This window comes from Penicillium verrucosum (genome assembly GCF_028828655.1).
Source record: "Penicillium verrucosum strain IBT 35672 chromosome Unknown utg000001l_segment0_segment0, whole genome shotgun sequence".
Classification (NCBI taxonomy): domain Eukaryota; kingdom Fungi; phylum Ascomycota; class Eurotiomycetes; order Eurotiales; family Aspergillaceae; genus Penicillium; species Penicillium verrucosum.
Window position 1 is genome coordinate 9,602,811 of NW_026643210.1, and position 19,414 is coordinate 9,622,224.

Here is a 19,414-nt window from a genome sequence, read left to right on the forward strand (position 1 = left end):
ACCGTTTTGTTATAGTGTATGCAGAGTAGAGAATACTAAATATTCCCCGGTCAGGGTGATAATAGCCTGATAAGAATATCAATAGATCCTTTGGGAAATTCAACATTCAAGGATAAAGTGGCAGCTTTGTAGGAGGGTCACTCCCAGGAGAGAGAACTTACTAGGAAAAGATAGATGCAAAGACGCTAGGGGCTTCATCGCATGGTATGAAAACCGTGTCTCATTCACGAGGAGATACGAATCAAATGGTCGGACCCAGCCTTAACCATCCACCCCGAGTACCATCATGGTCCATGGTATCATAGCCTTGGTGGTGATCCCCGTTGTTCTCGCTGGCCATGTAACGCTTGATGGGGCGGGAAATCGCGTGGCGCTGTACTTTGATGTCGCATTTTGGGTCTGCAGACCGCCATGACCATTCGTGTCCTCGTAGATCCCGCTCATCAAATTTCAAGTTTCTAGGTCGTAGAGGGTCTTGGTGGTGCTTGTCAGCGATTTCGCCCACCTGGGAATCGAGCTACATAGTCTGTGACTGCAGTTAATATCCTCAGCGAGATCGTCTGGCAGCGACAACCCCGCGATAGATGATCACCATGTGAAGGCGAGCTTAGGTTGACAGGCCACATGCTGTGATCACAATGTTCTTTGGGATTAACATGGCGAAGCCGTTGAAAATTGATCAAACGACAATTACGAAGTACTAGCTAGGAAAGGTTGAGATCTACGTGGGAATCGGATCGTCAGGGTATTTATAAATTATAGTTGCAGGAAATTTGGATCATCATAGGATGACGTTTTTTAGACTGTGGATCTTGATCCTATCAGACCAGACCAGATTAAATGAGGCTGAATATTCCTAGTTGTAGGCGGTGGTGCCATGACTCTCCTAAATATTCAGCATGGTCGTGTGGAATCTACTACACCTAACCCTGAGCGACAGATCTATGGCTGGTCTTGACGCTCCTCTTATTTGTGACTACCCCATTCGGGGGGGATTGATTAGCCGATTTATGTATCGTTGGTTGCCTTGATGAAAAGGAACCGTGAGTTGTCTGCAACCCAAACTGTTACAGACGCTTTGTTGGCACGAGCGATTCGGATGTCCTCGAGTCATGGTAGTGGGTTAGTGCGAGGATGAACTAATGGATTGACAACAATCAATGGAAAATAGGGAGATTTGAGAAAGGGGTGCGTCTCTCACGCTAGGAAGGTATCGAGGTGGAATTGGCGTGCTCGATAACGACGGAGGCTAGAAGAACCTCGATGCCAGGGGAGAATGCTTAGATATGAGAGGGAGGATAGCACGGTAGCTCTCTCAGCACAACTCAATGGTCCTCCAGGAGGCAAATAAAGAAACAAGGGGGAACCGGAGTGATATCAATCTAAACCAAGTAATGGCGGTGAACCGATAGCAGTCTTTCTGCCCACATCCCCGCCGATGAATTTCGATAAAAAAAAAGTTATCAGCCCAAGTTGCGGCAATTGTGACTAGTTTGCTCTTTCCTCTTTTTTATCACTCATCATTGATCTAAGATACTTCTTCACCTTGTTGCTATGGCTTTTTCCGATGACGATCCAGTTGTTGCCTCCTACGACGTCCTTCTCACTGACTCCGATATCTCTCGCTATGTTTTCCAATACGTTGATCGAGAGCACGACCGTCCCTACAATGACCAAGAAAACCAACGACCGATTCAACTTCGACTTAAACCACGCACCGGTCTAGTGGAAGTTGAAGTCCCCATCATCACCCGAGATAACTACGACGTTAACAAGGGAATGCGCTACGGGGATGCGGTAAAGCAGAGCCGATCTGCGCGCGGCGGAGGTGCTTATGGCATGGCAGGTGGCTTCACTGCTGGGAGCGGAACTGCAGCTGCAGGGGGGAGGGTCAAGATGGAATCGAATGGGGATGTGGAGATATTGGATAATAAGAGAGCTGTGGATTCTGCATCATTGATGCGAGTGCAGTCACTCGGAGGTCGCATAAAACCCTCCGAAGAAGGCGATCCAGTTTACATGCTGGCCACCTTCACGGATAGTACGTTGGTTTTACTCGATCACTTTCTTTTTGCTGGTGACAACATTCGATCCTAACCCCCGTTCTTAGAAAACTTGCATCTCTCACCCGTCACATCAGTTGTCCAGTTCCATCCTCAGCTTCACCACCTGGACGCTCTAGATGAAGTCCCAAAAGCGAAAGGTTCACGTGCTAGAAAGGACGATGATGACCGCCCTGCCGAGAGTGAAGCACGTGCCATTGATATTAAAGTCAAGGCCGCTGAAGATGGCGAAGGGGCTGCAAACGCCGGTAATCTAGACCTCCTTAAACAAATGCAAGACGAGAAATGGAAGACGTACGGCTGGGTTGATGCCGAGGTATGTTGTCTCTTTGATATACCTTCTTGATTCATGTTTCCCACTAATTCTTACCGATCCCAGGCCGAGGATTCTTGGTACACATACGAGAGCTACATGATTCACAAGGATACTGAAGACCTCCCGGCCTTAGAATCAAACATCGAGTCAGAAGCCTACCTCGATAAAATGAGCGCCCCTAGAATTGATCCTGCGCGCCCCGACATGACTGGTTGGGCTATGAAAGAAAATCGCCGGAGGCAAAGAAACGACCAAACAGATAATGAGGCCGCATAGCGAAGGGTTCTATTGTACAATAATCCAAACAATCAATTTTTAGTGAAAGCTTATGATAATCCTTAGAGAGTTCGAGTTTATTAAGCACAAAATCATGCCTGCTTCGTGTTAGCTTAAAAAGGAACATGCGAAGCTCTAGTTAGTTAACTAGTAACTATATCTACCCAGGTCTTGCCACTCATACAAGGTTGTCCGCCAATCACGATAAGAGAATGGATCAGGTCACGTGCCTTGTTCGGTTTTTCTGCCATCTCCGTTTTATCGCGACAGGTCCGATAATTCTCCCTTTCTTTCGTTGCCTTCGTGTTTTTTTTTCCCTTTTCTCTCTTTTTTCCCAGTTCGGTCGAGGGTTGCAGGGCAGCGTTTCAACGCTATTACCATCCGTCTTCTATAGCGGAACAATCGCATTGGTTTAACTCAACATATATCTTTGCGGTGTTCTGTTTTCCTGGACATCACCGTTGGAAGTCTGCATCTATCTTATAATTTACCCCTAATATCTTTTTCTTTTGGAGTCATTATCTTCTCGTTCGCTTGAATCCTCCGACCTCCGATCTCCAAGCCCCAAAAAGCGCCGGTTTCATGCACCATGTTATCCCGTGTGGCTTGTCAGAGAAATGCTTTCCTTCAACTTCGGAGGACGCAAGCCTTCCGAGCACCGTTCCATTTACCGAAAACACGTTTTCATTCAAGTAATCGAAACCCACTTTTGAATCTGTCGGGACATTCGATTCACGATCGCACGCGTAATCCGTCGCAATCCGAACGTCACCTTGCTACAGCCGCCGATCACTCTAGCATCGATGGCCATTCACCCGACCCTTACGACCACTTCATGCACATGCCTTTTGAGAACTTCGATACATCATCCCTGGTCATCCTCGACTCGACACCACAATCGCAATCAAAAATCTTCCGCAGAAGGCATGGTGTCGGCGGTGATGAATTGGAGATGCGGGCGAATCTAGACCTCTCATTGAAGATTGGAGAATTCGAGCGAGCCTCTGCGTTGATTGCCCGCCTCGGCCATTATCATCCGCCTGGCTCGGAGGAGTATCTCTTTATTCACAACCGCTTTATGAAGCAGATGGTGGCGTATATGATCCTCCACCGACAGCAAGACATGGTTCTGCCGTTGCAGAAATGGTTCGAAGTTGATATGCCTGCCGGTGGCGTGACACCGGATGCAGTCAGTTTCGCGATTATGATTCGAATGGCGCTCCGTATGCTTCATGGTTCGAAGCGCGACAGAACTGTTCGTCGATACTGGGAGCTTGCCCAAAACGCGGGTATGGAGGAAGAGCTTGTCGGCATTGAGGTTCTTGAGGACTCTGATGTTGGTGAGCTGTCTAAGGTGAGCTTACATTTCTAGTCTGTACTTTGAAATCATGCTGATGTTTCCAACTTAGATTTGCTCCTCCGACATGCTGGACTTGGTCTCGAAATATATGGAACTGTCTGAAACTCCCGAAGTGTCTTCTGCCATCGTCGATAATGCCCCCGAAGTGCAAGCCGCCGACCAAAAGGGATTGGGGCTGGCATCTCTGAAACAGTCTCTGTCCCTCTTTTCCGGCAATTGTGATGTACGTTTGCCCGAAAATTTCACAGGTACCGAAGAGGAAGGAAAGGAACTGGTTTCAAATTTGAGGCAAATACGACTTGAAACCGACAGCCTCGAATCGGCCCTCTGGCGTTGGCGAGAAGATAATGCCGAGAGACAAAAATCCGGGTTAAACGTCGCTTCCGATGAGAAAAAGCTCAACAGAATCATGAGTGGATGGCACGCCGACCTTGTGGCAAGAATCAAGAAGGAGTTGGGGCTCGTTGAAGAGACACTTGCGACCCGTATCGTAAGTATTGAACAAAAAGAGCGTTGTGAATATGGTGTGTTTTTGAGGGCTCTCGATCCGGACCGGTTAGCTGCACTCACTCTGTTATCTGTGATGTCTACTTTCAGTCGCCAGGGAATGGACAAAGGAATCAAACTTTCTATGCTCGCTTCAGTAGTTGGAAAAGAGTTGCAGGATGAACTCATTGCCGACGCCTATCTGAAAAAGAACAAGTCTATGCATCCGACTCGTCTAAAGGCACTGAAGCAGACCCTCGCAAACCGCAAAGACAAACAAGGCCGACACCGCTGGCGGTCTCTCGTTTCAAAGATCACTGCAGAAGATGAATCAACAGTCTGGGGCTCTCGCTCACAGGTCAAAATCGGTGCTGTCTTGATGAGCATGTTAGTCGAAGTCTCGAAAGCCCCTGTCTGGACCGAGGATCCTGCCACGAAAAAAAGGGTCCTCACCATGCAACCGGCCTTCAACCATTCCTATCAGGTTAACTTCGGGAAACGCTCCGGTCATATCCACATGAACACCAAACTTGTGGAAATTGTTGCTAAGGAGCCACCCTCTGAGCTGTTGGCCCGCCACCTCCCCATGGTTTGCAAACCCAAACCATGGACAGGGCCAAGATCTGGCGGGTATAAGATATATGAGTCCAACCTACTGCGCACTACACCCGGTGAACTACTACAACCAGCCTACCTCAAAGCTGTCTTGAAAGATAGTGGGCTGAAAGAGATCCGAGCAGGCCTTGATGTTCTCGGTGCCACTGGGTGGAAGATCAATGAACAAGTTTTTAATGTGATGCTCGAGGCTTGGAATGACGGGGGAGCTGTGGGAAAGCTCGCCCCCGTGGATCCAGACCTGCAGATACCAGAGCAACCAAGTGAAGACGCCGACTACGAAACCCGAAAATCGTGGCACCACAAGGTTCGTGAAATCGAAAATCTTCGCTCTGGATTTCATTCTGTTCGATGCTTCCAGAACTTTCAGCTTGAGGTAGCGCGAGCCTTCCGGAAAGAGGTCTTTTATCTGCCCCATAACATGGATTTCCGTGGAAGAGCTTACCCACTCCCTCCTTATATGAATCAGATGGGGGCTGATAATTCAAGAGGGTTGCTTCTTTTCGATAAGGGCAAGGCACTTGGGGAATCTGGCATGCGCTGGTTGAAAATTCAGATTGCAAACTTGTTTGGATATGATAAAGCGAGCATGTCTGAACGGGAGCAATTCACAATGGACAATTTGGATGATGTTCTTGACTCTGCCAACGCAGGACTCCATGGACGACGGTGGTGGCTCCAGGCTGAGGATCCATGGCAGCTTTTGGCAGCATGTTGCGAACTCCGCAACGCCTTGCAGCTCTCTGAGCCCACAGAATATGTCTCTCATCTTCCAATTCACCAAGATGGCTCTTGCAATGGTCTGCAACATTATGCCGCTCTGGGCGGTGACAGTGTCGGCGCCCAGCAGGTCAATCTTGAACCATCTGATCGCCCTTCGGACGTCTATACCGGTGTGTGCGAATTTGTGAAGGAAGCCATTGCGCAGGACGCAGCCAATGGCCAGCCTTTGGCTAAGCGTCTTGAAGGCAGAGTCACCAGAAAGATTGTAAAGCAGACGGTCATGACCAATGTCTACGGCGTGACGTATTTGGGGGCGACGAGACAGGTCAGAAGGCAGCTTATCGACTATCTCCCTGACCTTAGCAACGCAGAGAGGCACAATGCGGCTTTCTACATCGCAACAAAGATCTTTGGCGCTCTCGGATCCATGTTTAACGGAGCCCATGAGATCCAGTATTGGCTGGGCGATTGTGCCCAACGCATCACACAGTCTGTGACACCGGAGCAAATTGAGGAGCTCACGCAAGCGGCATTAGTACCCAAGGATGAACGCGATGAGGATTTTGCGACATCCACTGATCCGGAGAAATCCTTCCGGTCGACTGTGATTTGGACGACCCCACTGGGTCTCCCAGTGGTCCAGCCATATCGCACTCGCAGGACGCGCCGTGTTCAGACGAGTTTACAAGACATCAGTCTTGTTGAGCCCGGCGCTGATGATGTTGTTACAAAGCGCAAGCAGCTGCAGGCCTTCCCGCCAAACTTCATCCACTCTCTTGATGCCACACACATGATCATGTCCGCCAATGCATGCAATGAAGCAGGGTTGACCTTTTCCGCAGTCCATGATTCATTCTGGACTCATGCTGCTGATATCGACCAGATGAACCTCATCCTTCGAGATGCCTTTGTTCGCATGCATTCCGATGATGTTGTCGGGCGCCTCGGCGCTGAATTCAAAGTGCGATATGGCAAGAATATGTTCCTGGCCAGAATCTCCCGCGGCTCTCCCTTGGGTCGGAGGATCTTTAATCACCGCTCCAACACTAGGATTACCAAACTCCAGGAGTTGATCAACGAAAATCGACGGCAAAATCTGCTCAACTCGGAAGATCCGGAAGATCAGGCCGAGGGTCGTGCTATGGTGACACCCTACAGTATCTTTGAAGAGCTCGGGGGTACAAATTCTGACCTGACCGCCATCAAATCAATGGGTGCGAACTCAATCGGGCATATTCCAGAGGTTATTCCAGACCAGGAACGGATATCGCTAGGATCAATCGACACCAACGACCCGGCCATTGAGAGCCTGATCGGCGACCTCGAGATGTTCGAATCGAAGCAGCCCTCCCGTGCCGAGATGTCCAAAGTAGAGGATGATGTCCATGGTGAACCCTCCGAAGAGCCCGAGCAAATCGAGCAGGACGAGCAGCTCCGAAGTTCTGCGCGGCCACTTAGTCCCAAGTCGCGCCAAGCAACCACGTGGTTCTGGATGCCTCTGAAGTTCGCCCCCGTGCCTAAAAAGGGCAACTGGGACCTGTCCCGAATTCGCGAGAGCGAATACTTCTTCTCTTGATGTTCTTTTCTCTCTGAAAATTACCGCATTCCGCTGGCGTTTATGCATACTTTCACATTTTTGTTTAGTCATGTCCGGAGTACTGTGGAGGAGTGACTTCAGGATTCATTTAGCTGCCTTTTTAATTTCCTGTATATTTTCTGCCCGATTTATTTTCTGGGCTTCATTGCATTTGTACATTACACATGGAGAAAACAGTATATATATACCTGTATGAATATGATATGGAACTTCTACAACGATCCTCTCTTTGACTCATCACAACTGTATACTACCTACAACATAGGTACATAGGTAGATGACCTCCGGGGGAACTACCAGAGTGAATTTAGGCAAAATCCCAAAGTTAAAACGGAAGATAGTGACCTTGGAACGCGGATCTAGCCGTTTTGGAATGTTGAGAACAAGTGTACATTGTACAATTACCGGCTTTCCGAAGCCCTAGGAGTATCAGAATGGTCAGATTCACACCTAATTTTAACATTGTACCCGAGGAGCCCTATAGACCCGGCGGCCCCTTGCGAATGGCCCCGGCATGAGGATTATATCCGGAGACCCTGTACATACTCAGTACCTTCATGTGCTTTGTCCTCCCCGGTGCCAAGACTGGGGTATGTAACCGTGACCAGAAGAGGGGTTTAGGTCCGGACTCATATGTAGTCAAGTCTCGCATGTACGGAGGATATATACGCATTGGAATTCCTCCAAGGCTAGTATACGTGTTTGTTCTAGTGGATGACTAGGATTTTGATCAGGATGAAATGTGGAGAACACGGATATAAGCGAAAGGAGAAAAAGGATTCTACAGTTTCACTTTAAAACAGAAGGAACAGGTTAAAGGTCTGAATATAAGGTGTATCAAGTGTTATTAAGTGTTTAAATTGATTAATATACAACATAGAAGAAGTGAGAGACAATTCTATATAACACGCCACACCTCACCGATGCACCCATGCACCACGTGCCGTTGCCCCCCCCGCCTTTACATGACTTCCCCAGATCTTCTAATCTTCTAATCTCCTAATGTTCAAATGTCCTGATTTTCATATTTCTAATCCTCCTTTTAGATGATATTTTTTTTAAAAAAAAAAGATTGTCTGGAATTTCTGATCCCTCGCCTTTGATCTTGGAAACTCTGCGAAAACTAAGCATTGGGTGCGCCGAGGGGAGAAAAAAAAAGGCCCGAGGTCGCCTCCCTGTTCTCTCTGCATCTGCATCTTTCTGCAATGCCGTTGTGACTTCTTGGTCACCCTATATTCTACCTTTAACTCAATATTTTCGTGTCAGATATACCAGAAAGGCTAGATCCCCTTGATCTGTCCTCTATGTCGCCATAGCCCCGTTTCCGCCTCCTCGGAGAAGCATGTCGATGACCTCCCTCTCCTCTGCCAATTCTTACTCCCGCTTTTCGTCTCAAGCTGAACGGATGACACAATCCCAAACCCCCGGTCTGGACACTCTTGCGGAGGGGTCGCAGTATGCGCTGGAACAGCTCCAGTTAGCACGTGAAGCCGATACTGCCGACCTCCCGTCCGATCCTGGGATCGCCCCGAAGACGTCCAAACATTCCCAACATCTCCTCTACAGCGAACAAAACGGTTCCAATTCAAGTTTAAAGGACCCTGAATTGCGCGATTCCCTTGCTGAGGCGCGCTCCGCTATTCGTAAAAACTCATCCGCAACCCCAGCCCGTCGGAGAATTAGCCGGGCCTGCGACCAGTGCAACCAATTGCGAACGAAATGTGATGGGCATAACCCATGTGCGCATTGTGTTGGTACAGTTTCCCCCACCAAGCGGACCGTCTCCATTTGCGAATTGGTTGAACTAACAGTTCCCAGAGTTCGGGCTCAGCTGTGAGTACGCCCGCGAGCGCAAGAAGCGTGGGAAAGCGTCGAAAAAGGATATAGCCGCCACTGGAATTACCGACAGCGACATGGGTGGCAACGAAAACACGATGCTTGCCAAAGGACGGCTCTCAAACGGACAATCGTTGCACGAATCTAACGAACATTACGATCGCGCCTTTGACGCCGCGCGGACTCTAGCTGAAGGCGCACAATCTCGGGCGCATAACATGGAGGTGGCTGGCTTATCTGCCATGCGCCAAAATCAAGCGCCGGTCCAAGCGCCTTCTCAACAACAGATGAGTTCCAACATGACGGGCATGCCATTCAATAATTACGCGGCGCTCCAAGAATCCCACCGACCCTCGATGTCCGTGCCAGATATGCGCTCTATACAGATGATGCAAAACTCAAATGGGAACCCTCGGTCGCCGGGTTCAATGCTCCATGCTCAAGGATTTTCGGGATATAATGAGGGTGCATACCCTTTGATGAATGCGCAAGACGCAAATCAGAGCTCCATGAACCACTTCCGCATTGGAAACTCGACGGAGAACCCATCGGCTTCTTTTATGGGCTTCTCTCCTCCAGCGCAGTCCCCTAGCTGGTTACCGCTGCCTTCCCCATCACCCGCGAACTTCCCTTCCTTCAGCATGCCCCCTTTCTCCAGCTCATTGAGATACCCGGTCTTGCAACCAGTTCTTCCGCACATTATATCTATAATCCCTCAATCCCTCGCCTGCGATCTCCTCGACGTCTATTTCACCAGCTCCTCGTCCTCACATCTTTCTCCGTCATCGCCCTATGTGGTTGGCTATGTCTTCCGCAAGCAATCGTTCCTACACCCCACAAAGCCGCGATCGTGCACCCCCGGGCTTCTCGCCAGCATGCTGTGGGTCGCAGCTCAAACAAGTGAGGCTGCATTTTTGACATCACCCCCCTCAGCTCGAGGCCGAGTCTGCCAAAAACTTCTGGAGTTGACTATTGGATTACTTCGGCCGCTTATCCATGGTCCTGCCACCGGAGAAGCGTCTCCCAATTACCCAGCTAATATGGTAATCAACGGGGTGGCTCTGGGTGGCTTTGGGGTCTCCATGGATCAATTGGGTGCTCAAAGTAGTGCCACTGGCGCAGTTGACGACGTCGCTACGTATGTTCACTTGGCGACTGTCGTCTCTGCTAGCGAATATAAGGCTGCAAGTATGCGATGGTGGACAGCTGCCTGGTCTCTCGCGCGAGAGCTCAAACTCGGCCGCGAATTACCGCCCAATGCGACAACCCGTCAAGACGGCGAAATGGAGGGTGAGGGTGACATTGATGTGAATGGCAACAAGAGGCAACCGTCCTCTTTGCTGGGCCACGGCCCAGGCAACTCTGCGATTAATCTCACGGAGGAAGAACGCGAGGAACGCCGGCGAATCTGGTGGCTGTTGTATGCGACAGATCGCCACCTTGCACTTTGTTACAACCGACCCTTGACATTGCTGGACAAAGAGTGCGAGGGATTATTACAGCCGGTGAACGATGATATCTGGCAGGCGGGCGACTTTTCATCAGTCAACTACCGCTGTGCTGGCCCATCGTCTGAATGCACTGGCCATAGCATGTTTGGGTATTTCTTACCCCTAATGTCTATCCTGGGTGAGATTGTGGACTTGCAACATGCCCGCAATCACCCGCGCTTCGGTCTCCATTTCCGCAATAGCGGCGAGTGGGAAAGTCAAGCCATGGAAATCAGCCGGCAGCTCGATGTTTACGCCCAGAGCCTGAAAGAGTTCGAGGCTCGATATACTAGCTCTATCGCCCTGGGGGCCGGTGAGCCTGACACGGCCATGGAAGGTTCCAACCTAAACCACGTCAGTCCGTCTGGTCGGTCGAGTAGCACGGCAGGATCGCATGTGAGCGAGTCCATCGTTCATACGAGGATGGTGGTTGCCTATGGCACCCACATTATGCATGTACTCCACATTCTGCTGGCTGGGAAGTGGGACCCGATCAACTTGCTCGACGATAACGATCTCTGGATTTCTTCCGAGTCGTTTATCACTGCCATGGGCCATGCAGTCAGCTCTGCTGAGGCAGCCTCAGACATTTTAGAATACGACCCCGATCTAAGCTTCATGCCCTTCTTCTTTGGCATATATCTTTTGCAAGGTAGCTTCTTGCTACTCCTAACTGCGGATAAATTGCAAGGAGATGCCAGCCCCAGTGTTGTTCGAGCCTGTGAAACAATCGTGCGAGCGCATGAGGCCTGCGTCGTGACTTTGAACACTGAATATCAGGTAAGATTTACCCGTGACTGAGGCTTATATTTACCGAGACTAATATCCATGCAGCGAACGTTCCGAAAGGTGATGCGCTCGGCACTGGCTCAAGTCCGCGGCCGTGTCCCAGAAGACTTCGGCGAGCAGCAGTCACGCAGGCGTGAGGTGCTGGCTCTTTACCGCTGGAGCGGCGATGGCAGCGGCCTCGCGCTTTAGTAAGACTACTAAGTATATGCTGAGCTTCCCACGGCCGCCACTTGTTGTCTCGCTTTAAGATTTTTTTAAGATTTATTGCCCTTTCCTTTTTCTTTGATTTTGATCCGATTTTGATCCGATTTTGCGCTCTGTATACTATTTTTTTCCTGGATTTTGGACATACCCCGAGGAGCAAAAAGGCGCACAGCCCTAGTGTCTATATATTGACTCGGACATACTATACCTACCTACATATTGCTTTTAGATGGTTTTAGGAGTATTCTTTGGGTACAACGAATTCTTTCTCTTTTCTACATTCCCTACAAGCCCATTATTGCTTTACTAAGACGTTACGAAGACCTTCGAGCTGCTCGCTATGGTTCGATGAAACCCCAATAGATCAATGCACTAATCCTTATAATATTGAGCCACACTAACTTTGTAATTACTATCTTATACCTGTGTGGTATTTTCTATTTCTATTTCTGCCTCTACCTATGTTGTAGGTAAGTTGTATAAAAGTGGAATTCACATCATGTGATGATGCTTATTTCGGACTCCACCCAAGCTCCGATGTTCTTCAGCTACACCTCTTCAACCTCAACCACCATCTCCCCCAACAAATGACAGTACTCGAGATCACAAGACCAACAAAATGAAACCATATATAGGCGTACCTCTCGTCTTTGGCCTTGTCTATCGAGCTTGGTCGCGCAAATCCCTTACCCCGCTCGGTCTGGTATTTGCGGGATGTTCAGCCTCCGCGCACGCTCTCCATCCATGGTCGGCACCAGTGGCGCTCCTTGCAGTATTCTATTTTAGCGGGACTAAGGTCACAAAGGTATGAAGTTATCTATATGTCGAGAGGAGCTCCATACTATCCACTCTTTGACCTATATTATGGGCGCAGCTTACAAGATCGCAATGACAGGTAAAACATGAGATCAAGTCGCGTTTGACACTCTCCGCAACCGGTGCAGAAGGCGGCGAAGGCCCCCGGAACCATATTCAAGTCCTAGCGAACTCCGTTGTCGCTACCATATTATCGATCGCTCATACCATTATCCTGGCCAAAACAACCGGCACCGAATCATGTTTCTCACTCGGTCAGAATGCGGCTGATATCTTGGTTGTTGGCATTGTAGCGTACGTCACCCATCATCACATTTTATGTCTGCACTATCTGTTCTAGGACATATGGCTAATAAGTTCCTTTTCGCAGAAACTACGCCGCTGTCGCTGCAGACACCTTTTCCTCCGAGCTCGGCATTCTCTCGAAATCCAAACCCCGCCTGATAACCTCGTTGAATCTCCGTCAAGTCCCCCCCGGTACAAATGGTGGTGTTTCCGCAACTGGTCTTGGGGCAGGTGTTCTGGGGTCGTTCATTGTTTCTGCGACATCTGCTGCGGTTCTTCCGTTCTGTTCTAGTGCTGGATTGAAGGATCGGGCTCTGTGGACCATAGCTATGACTCTTTGGGGTGCATTGGGAAGTGTTCTTGACAGTGTCCTTGGTGGGCTTTTGCAGGCCAGTGTTGTCGATAAGAGGAGCGGGAAGGTTGTAGAGGGTAGCGGTGGTAGGAAGGTGAGTTCACGATTAATTGTCCTTGGTCACTGTGCACAAAGCTCTAATCTTGTTTTCTAGGTTCTCATTCACCCTTCCACAGGCAGGCCGGTTGTTCCTGCTGATAGCACTGCCCAAACCACCGGTAGCATACATAATGCTGCATTGCATGGCACCCAGGCGACGCGTATCCCCGAGGAAAGTCAGGAAAGTCGTCGTCTTGAAACTGGTCATGACTGGCTAGATAACAATGGCGTCAATCTTCTCATGGCTGCTACTATGAGTGTCGGAGCTATGGGTATTGCACAATGGTTCTGGGGATTGGATGTGTTTGAGTTGCTGGTGTGATTCCTACAGATATTCTTCTCGTAGTATCTTAAACTGTTTAATTTTTCGGGTTTAGATGAAACTTATGAATATATGTCTTTATCTTTCTTGGTCTTTTGAATGTCTCTGCTTTGAGAAGGGCAGTCTAACTTTTTGTTTGCCCCAGCTACTTCCAACTCATCACCTTCCCACCTTTTCTCTTCGACACATTCAGTATTTGTTTTGTTTTTCTTTTCCACTTCTCTCTCCTTATTTTAGTATTCCCTTCGCATCTCAACAACAACAACACCAGCCTAATCAGGCAAAGCCAACGCGACTTCTCAACCACAGTTCATCACGTGTCACCGTTGGCCCTAGTTCGTGGGTCTCATCTACGTGCCTAGTGTCCCTAGGCTTCATCTTGGACTCGGAGGACTGACCTTAGCATGATTAGGGCGAATAGAGCACGCCAGCCAAGATGGCAACCGAAGAAGAACTCGCAATGCACGTGCGAGTCACAATGCCAACCGTCTCTTTCCTACCGGAGACTGAAACTTCCAAGACAGTGACATATGACCTCCATCACGGTGACTTGCTTCCTGTGTATGACTACATCTCCCAGGAATATATGGTGACCGGCGTTGCCGTTGCCAACTCGTACTGCACGCGCCTTATTCTTCGTTGCCCTGCCAATTCTAGCAAATTTTCCGGTCTTGTCATCATGGAACCATCTCACCTATGGGGTGGAACAACTATCTGGCGTCTCATTAATCGGTGGCTGATGCGCAATGGTGAGTTGTCATACATTCTAGTTTGACATGTTGACATGTTGTTTGTGCTAATTTCCAGAAGGACATGCCTGGCTGGAAGTTGATTCCCAGGCTCCCGCTGCAATTGACCAGATCAAAAAAGTTGATCCCGAACGCTACAAGGACATGCACTTTATCGCATGCCGGACCCTAGAGGAGTTTTCCAGCAACATACCCTCGTTCTCTAACGCAGATGAGCTTTGGAACAATTACAGGATCTTCAAGGAAAGATGGTGGGCCGCAACCTTGCAGTCTCCGGAGATTCTTGTTGCTGCGTCACATGTCTTGAGATCAGGACAGCTGGGTATTAAGGCCGAGCGTGTCGTACTGGCTGGTCTTTCCCAGACTGCAGACTTGATAAGAAAGTTCATCGTCGAGTCTCTTCATCTCCGACTTCCTAACGGATGCGCCCCATTTGAGGGATTCATACCTTGCCAATGCGATGGCGGTAACCCACTTCCAGACGTGCACGATGCAAAGATCATTGAGGTTCTAGGTGAATTCGAGCTCATTTACCTCAAGACACTCTACGGCGGAAGTGAAAGTCCTCCTCATCGCCGTGCCGATAGCAGTTCATTCCGGCTCTACGAAGTCGCCGGCATGTCTCATCGCGAGACTCGATACCTCTCTATGGCTGATAAGAAGCGTTTGTCAGTCGTTGATCTGGAAGGTGCCCAGTGGAGCACTTTTGCCAGCTCCTTCCTTTACCATGCTCTCTTCGATGCTATGAACAAATGGATTACGACCGGTGTTGCTCCCCCGCGAGGTACCACAATTGATGTTGACAAATTCGGGTACATCGAGCGAGATGAGTACGGAAATGCACTTGCTGGAGTCAGAACTGTTCATACAGACGTGCCTACTGCCAGAATCGTTGATGTTACCCCTCAGCCGCATCCGCATTGGCACACTGGTAAGTTGCTCATTTCTGTGAGAATGTCATTTTTTCTAACCTGGTTACTATCAATAGGTACCGAGGTCCCTTTCAAAGATGTCAAATTGTGGGCGATCTACAAAACGGTAGCCGACTATCGACGTCAGGCGGGAGAAGCCATCAACCGACAGCTTGAAGCTGGATTTTTGTTGCCTGAAGATGCTGAGATCCTGCGTCGCGATACCGTTGAGCAAGTCTCCTTTTAAGATTTTCAGACTACGGAATTGCTTGTCTCTCGTCATGATCTGAGGAGGGTGTGCTACTTGGGTCTTGGGTCCCTGAAGTTTCTTAGGAACAGACACTTGTGGTGAAATGCAAGCCTTACGTACCTCCGGATGCCTTTAGTTATGTTGGGGGACTGGATCTCGATCAATTCTGTTCTTCCATGATTTCAATGTCTTTAGCTAGGACCGGTTGAATATCTACTTCCATGTCAATGTAGTTCAATTCAACGATTTCGTCAATTGATCACATGCAATCATTCTTCGCCTATGCTTTGATATATTATTTGCAACTTTGAGATATTGTGTTAATTTATATCGCCCTCAATATGCTAGCTTGCTATTATATTGCCCACGCCAACCGATGGTGCAATCACACAGTAGATACATATGTGTAATCATATATGTACTGAATTGATCCAACAGGACAGATGTCATGGATTAAAATTGATGATCCCTCTGAGTAGTACAGGTTTCAGCATGAAACTCGAGTCACTAATACCATGTACAATGACTACATGAACTAGTCATTGATTTGCATCAACGGACAAATCTTCAAAGAAAATAATCCACATGAATGCCCCTGAAAAGTTATAGAAATAGACATTCCAACCCATAGTGTAAATCTTGCCCGAAACAATCTACAACCAACCCCCATGTTAGCAAAAGATAATCACTAATCCCACTGCAAGACATAATTACCTAATAAAAAGATATCACTAAGGCTGCCCCTGTCCAATCCCTTGCTCCATCGCCCTTGGTGTTTTGGCATATGCTGGAGCTGGTTGCTGGACCGGGGTGTACGGTACCCATTGCTGTATAGGGGGCGGTTGGAAAGATTTCTCCAGTTCCCTTTCTTTCTTTTTGCGATCACGACGCATTTTGATGAGAAGGACGATAGCAACAGCAATGACAATAAGGACAACGATTGGAATGAGGATCACTTTGAGCAGAAGCTTTACAAGGCCCATGATGAGAAAGGCTGGGGTATAAGGATAGGCGGCAGAGACTGGTCTGGTATCACACAAAGGGTGATTATAATGAGAATATAATATAGAAAGGTACCTGAGGAGAAAAATAATACGCCTTGGATAGGTGAATTTGGGGGACTTTTATACCCCGGTCTGCTCAATGTCCTGACTCTGTGTGACTAGGCCATGTCGTATTAACGTGGTATGGGTGCATTCTACATGAACATAGGGCATGGCGCAGCGCTAAATGGTGATATCTGGTTGGTGGCCAGCCTTTGGGTGTACTAAATTTGACAAGGAAACACAAGGCCGGCGACTACCTTTCCTAATAAAGACATACTTTATTAGTCTAGATCAGGCACTGCAACTGTGATTGATCGTACATGACGGACGTTTCAGCATTCATTCATAAGGCCTTCCTTATTATGCAGCGCTATAAATGGATCTGTTTGAGCTGGGGTTTGTGTTGTGTGAGTTTGGAAAGCCATACTGTGTACGCAATAATGATTCGACTCTACATCTATATAGGAAACAAATCCCCATAGTCGTCACGGAGTAGTCTGAAAACAAGATACTATGATTCTGACAAAGAAAAATAGCAAGTCTGCGAAATTCTGCTGCCTGATCATCTTCCCCTGGCCGGTTAGCCGGCAATAAACTAACGGATGTGACGAATATTGTCTTGTTGCCTATATCTACAACATACGTGATGCTTGAGTTAGGGTCTTCTGTTTAAAGAGGATCCTTTGGAGTTTGAGGCAAGTCGACCTGGAAAATCCCCTTCAGTCTCTTTGAGAACATCTGAATAAAAGCCGAGTTGATTGAATTTAATCAAAAGAATAGGTTTCATTAAAATTGGTGCATTTGTCTGGTTATGGCGCCAAGTCTCAGCCCTACGAGGCGACTCCACTATGGCGATCCTTGCCTTTTGCTTTTTAAGATATTTGGCTTCTAAGTTTTGAGTACTCGCTAGAAGCTTAGATGTTTTATGTTGTTCGAATGTAATGAATCTAACTAGAAATAATTACTGGTACCCCCGCCCTCTGCAGCATCCTAAACGAAAGGTGCATCGACTGCGTCTGGGTGCACGTAGAATGCAATTGCGATTATCAGATACCTAGGGGAAATCATTAGTACCGAAGACAACCAGAATACTCGTGTGGTCACTCACGTTCCAACCAATAAAGACCCTTCGTAGTAATTGGACCGACCTCCACGAATCAAGCAGTCCATGACTATGACCGATATAAAGAATACCACAGTTTCGAAGGGACTGTAGCGCAAGGACATGGGCTGGCCAATAACTAAGCCACACATGACCAGAAACGGACTCACAAACAATGCGATCTGCAAAGTGCTTCCCACCACCACGCCAATTGCGAGGTCCATATTTCCCTTGATTGAAGAATTGACGACAGTATTGAACTCTCCCGCGTTACCGACAATTGGAACCACAATCAAGCCAATAAAAGCCCGACTCACATGCCACTTATCTACAAAGCCATCGACGCTATCCACCAGACGATCAGAGCAGACGGTGACCCCAAGGGTTGCGAGGATCAAAACGATGCTTGCCGACCAGGGGCCCAGAAGTCGCTCTTCTTCTTCCTCTTCTTGTTTATCGTCGATGAATAGCTCGGAGTGACTCTTCAGTTGGAAGTAGAGGTAGACCAGGTAGAAAGTGAGTAGGACCACGGAGGCGGCACGGGAGAGACTCAGGACGCTGGCTTCCACTTCGTGGGATTTGGACGGTATGGTTGAGTAGAGGACGGATGGGATGATCAATGTTGCAGATGAAACCACCATCAACGATGATAATATCCCACTGACATCCACGTTGAATTTCACCACATCTTTTCCATAGCCGCCGCAGAACAATGAAACACCGAGGATCTATATTTCGTGTAAGTAGACAAGCTATCTGCAGTGAACATGCAATAAATTCCCGAAACTTACCAGGAGATTTCCCGACAGAATACTGCCCACCATACTAGACTGCACAATACTGATTTCTCCTTGTCGGACGGCAGTGATCCCCACCTGCGCAGTAACCAGTGTCAGTTTCCAACCTTAACAAGAGGGTCGAACGTCCACTCACAATCATTTCAACCGCATTTCCAAACGTCGCATTTATCAGCCCTCCAACGGTTTGCCCGACACTTTTTGCCAGTTCCTCTGTGGCGAATGACAGCAACGCAGCGAGAGGAAGAATCGCCAGGAAGTTGAACATGAAGGAAAGCGAGTCATCCCATCCTTGACTCCCCGCAATTATACCCAGAAATACAAACGGTAGTAGCAAATTGGAGTAGCTGCATCCCAGTGTAGTCCTAATAACACGTAAAACAGAGTTGCCTAGGAACATAGCGCCTTTCGAGTGGGGGTAGTTTGTGTCACGCAAGTCCGCAGGTTCCTCTCCGTCCCTTTCGCGTCTATCCTCCTCCCTGAGTAATGAATCTTGTTCATGGGCTGTGTTTGGTTCGGGGGACCCGGCCATGATTTCAGGGTCCATCTTGGTTGACTTTCGCAATCGGGGGTGAGTTGTGTTATTCATGTTATGTGTTGTCAAGGGTGAGGAAAGAGACCAAAAAAACATTGGAGTCGAGGGTCAAAGGGATGATGTATTACTCCACTACCCTTTTAGCACTAGGCATCTGCGTACGCATTGGTGTAACTGGTGGATTGCGTCCACGGCTAGGATTCTTCTACTTGAAGTGCCGTGCAGCTAAAAATTACGTGTATCGGACGGTTAATTACAGTTTGTTACAATTAATTACAAATGTGACAGTATCAGATGGAAATATTACCATAATAACACCGAGCCTCATTTATTGACCTGCACATATGTGGACTTTCCACAGACAGGTGAATTCTCTCAGCTTCACCTTTTCTCTT

General features: G+C 48.3%; 7 protein-coding genes across 7 annotated transcripts; 5 read left to right on the forward strand and 2 right to left on the reverse strand.

Annotated features, from left to right (window-relative positions):
* Nucleotides 1-1,554: 1,554 nt before the first annotated feature.
* Nucleotides 1,555-2,655, forward strand: N7516_003485 (uncharacterized protein; the record flags this gene model as incomplete). Its single annotated transcript, XM_057216205.1, has 3 exons — nucleotides 1,555-2,041; nucleotides 2,111-2,379; nucleotides 2,443-2,655. The coding sequence occupies 3 exons, from the start codon at nucleotides 1,555-1,557 to the stop codon at nucleotides 2,653-2,655; spliced, it is 969 nt and encodes a 322-aa protein (XP_057078088.1).
* Nucleotides 2,656-3,490: 835 nt separating this feature from the next.
* Nucleotides 3,491-7,415, forward strand: N7516_003486 (DNA-directed RNA polymerase; the record flags this gene model as incomplete). The annotated part of the gene is made up of 2 exons (XM_057216206.1): nucleotides 3,491-4,009; nucleotides 4,065-7,415. The coding sequence occupies 2 exons, from the start codon at nucleotides 3,491-3,493 to the stop codon at nucleotides 7,413-7,415; spliced, it is 3,870 nt and encodes a 1,289-aa protein (XP_057078089.1).
* Nucleotides 7,416-8,778: 1,363 nt separating this feature from the next.
* On the forward strand, nucleotides 8,779-11,740 carry xlnR (putative C6 transcription factor; the record flags this gene model as incomplete). Its single annotated transcript, XM_057216207.1, has 3 exons — nucleotides 8,779-9,190; nucleotides 9,255-11,542; nucleotides 11,597-11,740. 3 exons carry the CDS (start codon nucleotides 8,779-8,781, stop codon nucleotides 11,738-11,740), a joined length of 2,844 nt encoding a protein of 947 aa, XP_057078090.1.
* Nucleotides 11,741-12,374: 634 nt separating this feature from the next.
* N7516_003488 (DUF92 domain-containing protein) lies at nucleotides 12,375-13,629 on the forward strand (the record flags this gene model as incomplete). Its single annotated transcript, XM_057216208.1, has 4 exons — nucleotides 12,375-12,560; nucleotides 12,651-12,865; nucleotides 12,942-13,302; nucleotides 13,363-13,629. 4 exons carry the CDS (start codon nucleotides 12,375-12,377, stop codon nucleotides 13,627-13,629), a joined length of 1,029 nt encoding a protein of 342 aa, XP_057078091.1.
* Nucleotides 13,630-14,065: 436 nt separating this feature from the next.
* N7516_003489 (uncharacterized protein) lies at nucleotides 14,066-15,536 on the forward strand (the record flags this gene model as incomplete). Its single annotated transcript, XM_057216209.1, has 3 exons — nucleotides 14,066-14,378; nucleotides 14,440-15,309; nucleotides 15,367-15,536. 3 exons carry the CDS (start codon nucleotides 14,066-14,068, stop codon nucleotides 15,534-15,536), a joined length of 1,353 nt encoding a protein of 450 aa, XP_057078092.1.
* Nucleotides 15,537-16,270: 734 nt separating this feature from the next.
* On the reverse strand, nucleotides 16,271-16,522 carry N7516_003490 (FeoB-associated Cys-rich membrane protein; the record flags this gene model as incomplete). The annotated part of the gene is made up of 1 exon (XM_057216210.1): nucleotides 16,271-16,522. The coding sequence occupies one exon, from the start codon at nucleotides 16,520-16,522 to the stop codon at nucleotides 16,271-16,273; it is 252 nt and encodes an 83-aa protein (XP_057078093.1).
* Nucleotides 16,523-17,575: 1,053 nt separating this feature from the next.
* Nucleotides 17,576-19,073, reverse strand: N7516_003491 (uncharacterized protein; the record flags this gene model as incomplete). Its single annotated transcript, XM_057216211.1, has 4 exons — nucleotides 17,576-17,639; nucleotides 17,694-18,415; nucleotides 18,479-18,562; nucleotides 18,621-19,073. 4 exons carry the CDS (start codon nucleotides 19,071-19,073, stop codon nucleotides 17,576-17,578), a joined length of 1,323 nt encoding a protein of 440 aa, XP_057078094.1.
* Between the last annotated feature and the right edge of the window lie 341 nt (nucleotides 19,074-19,414).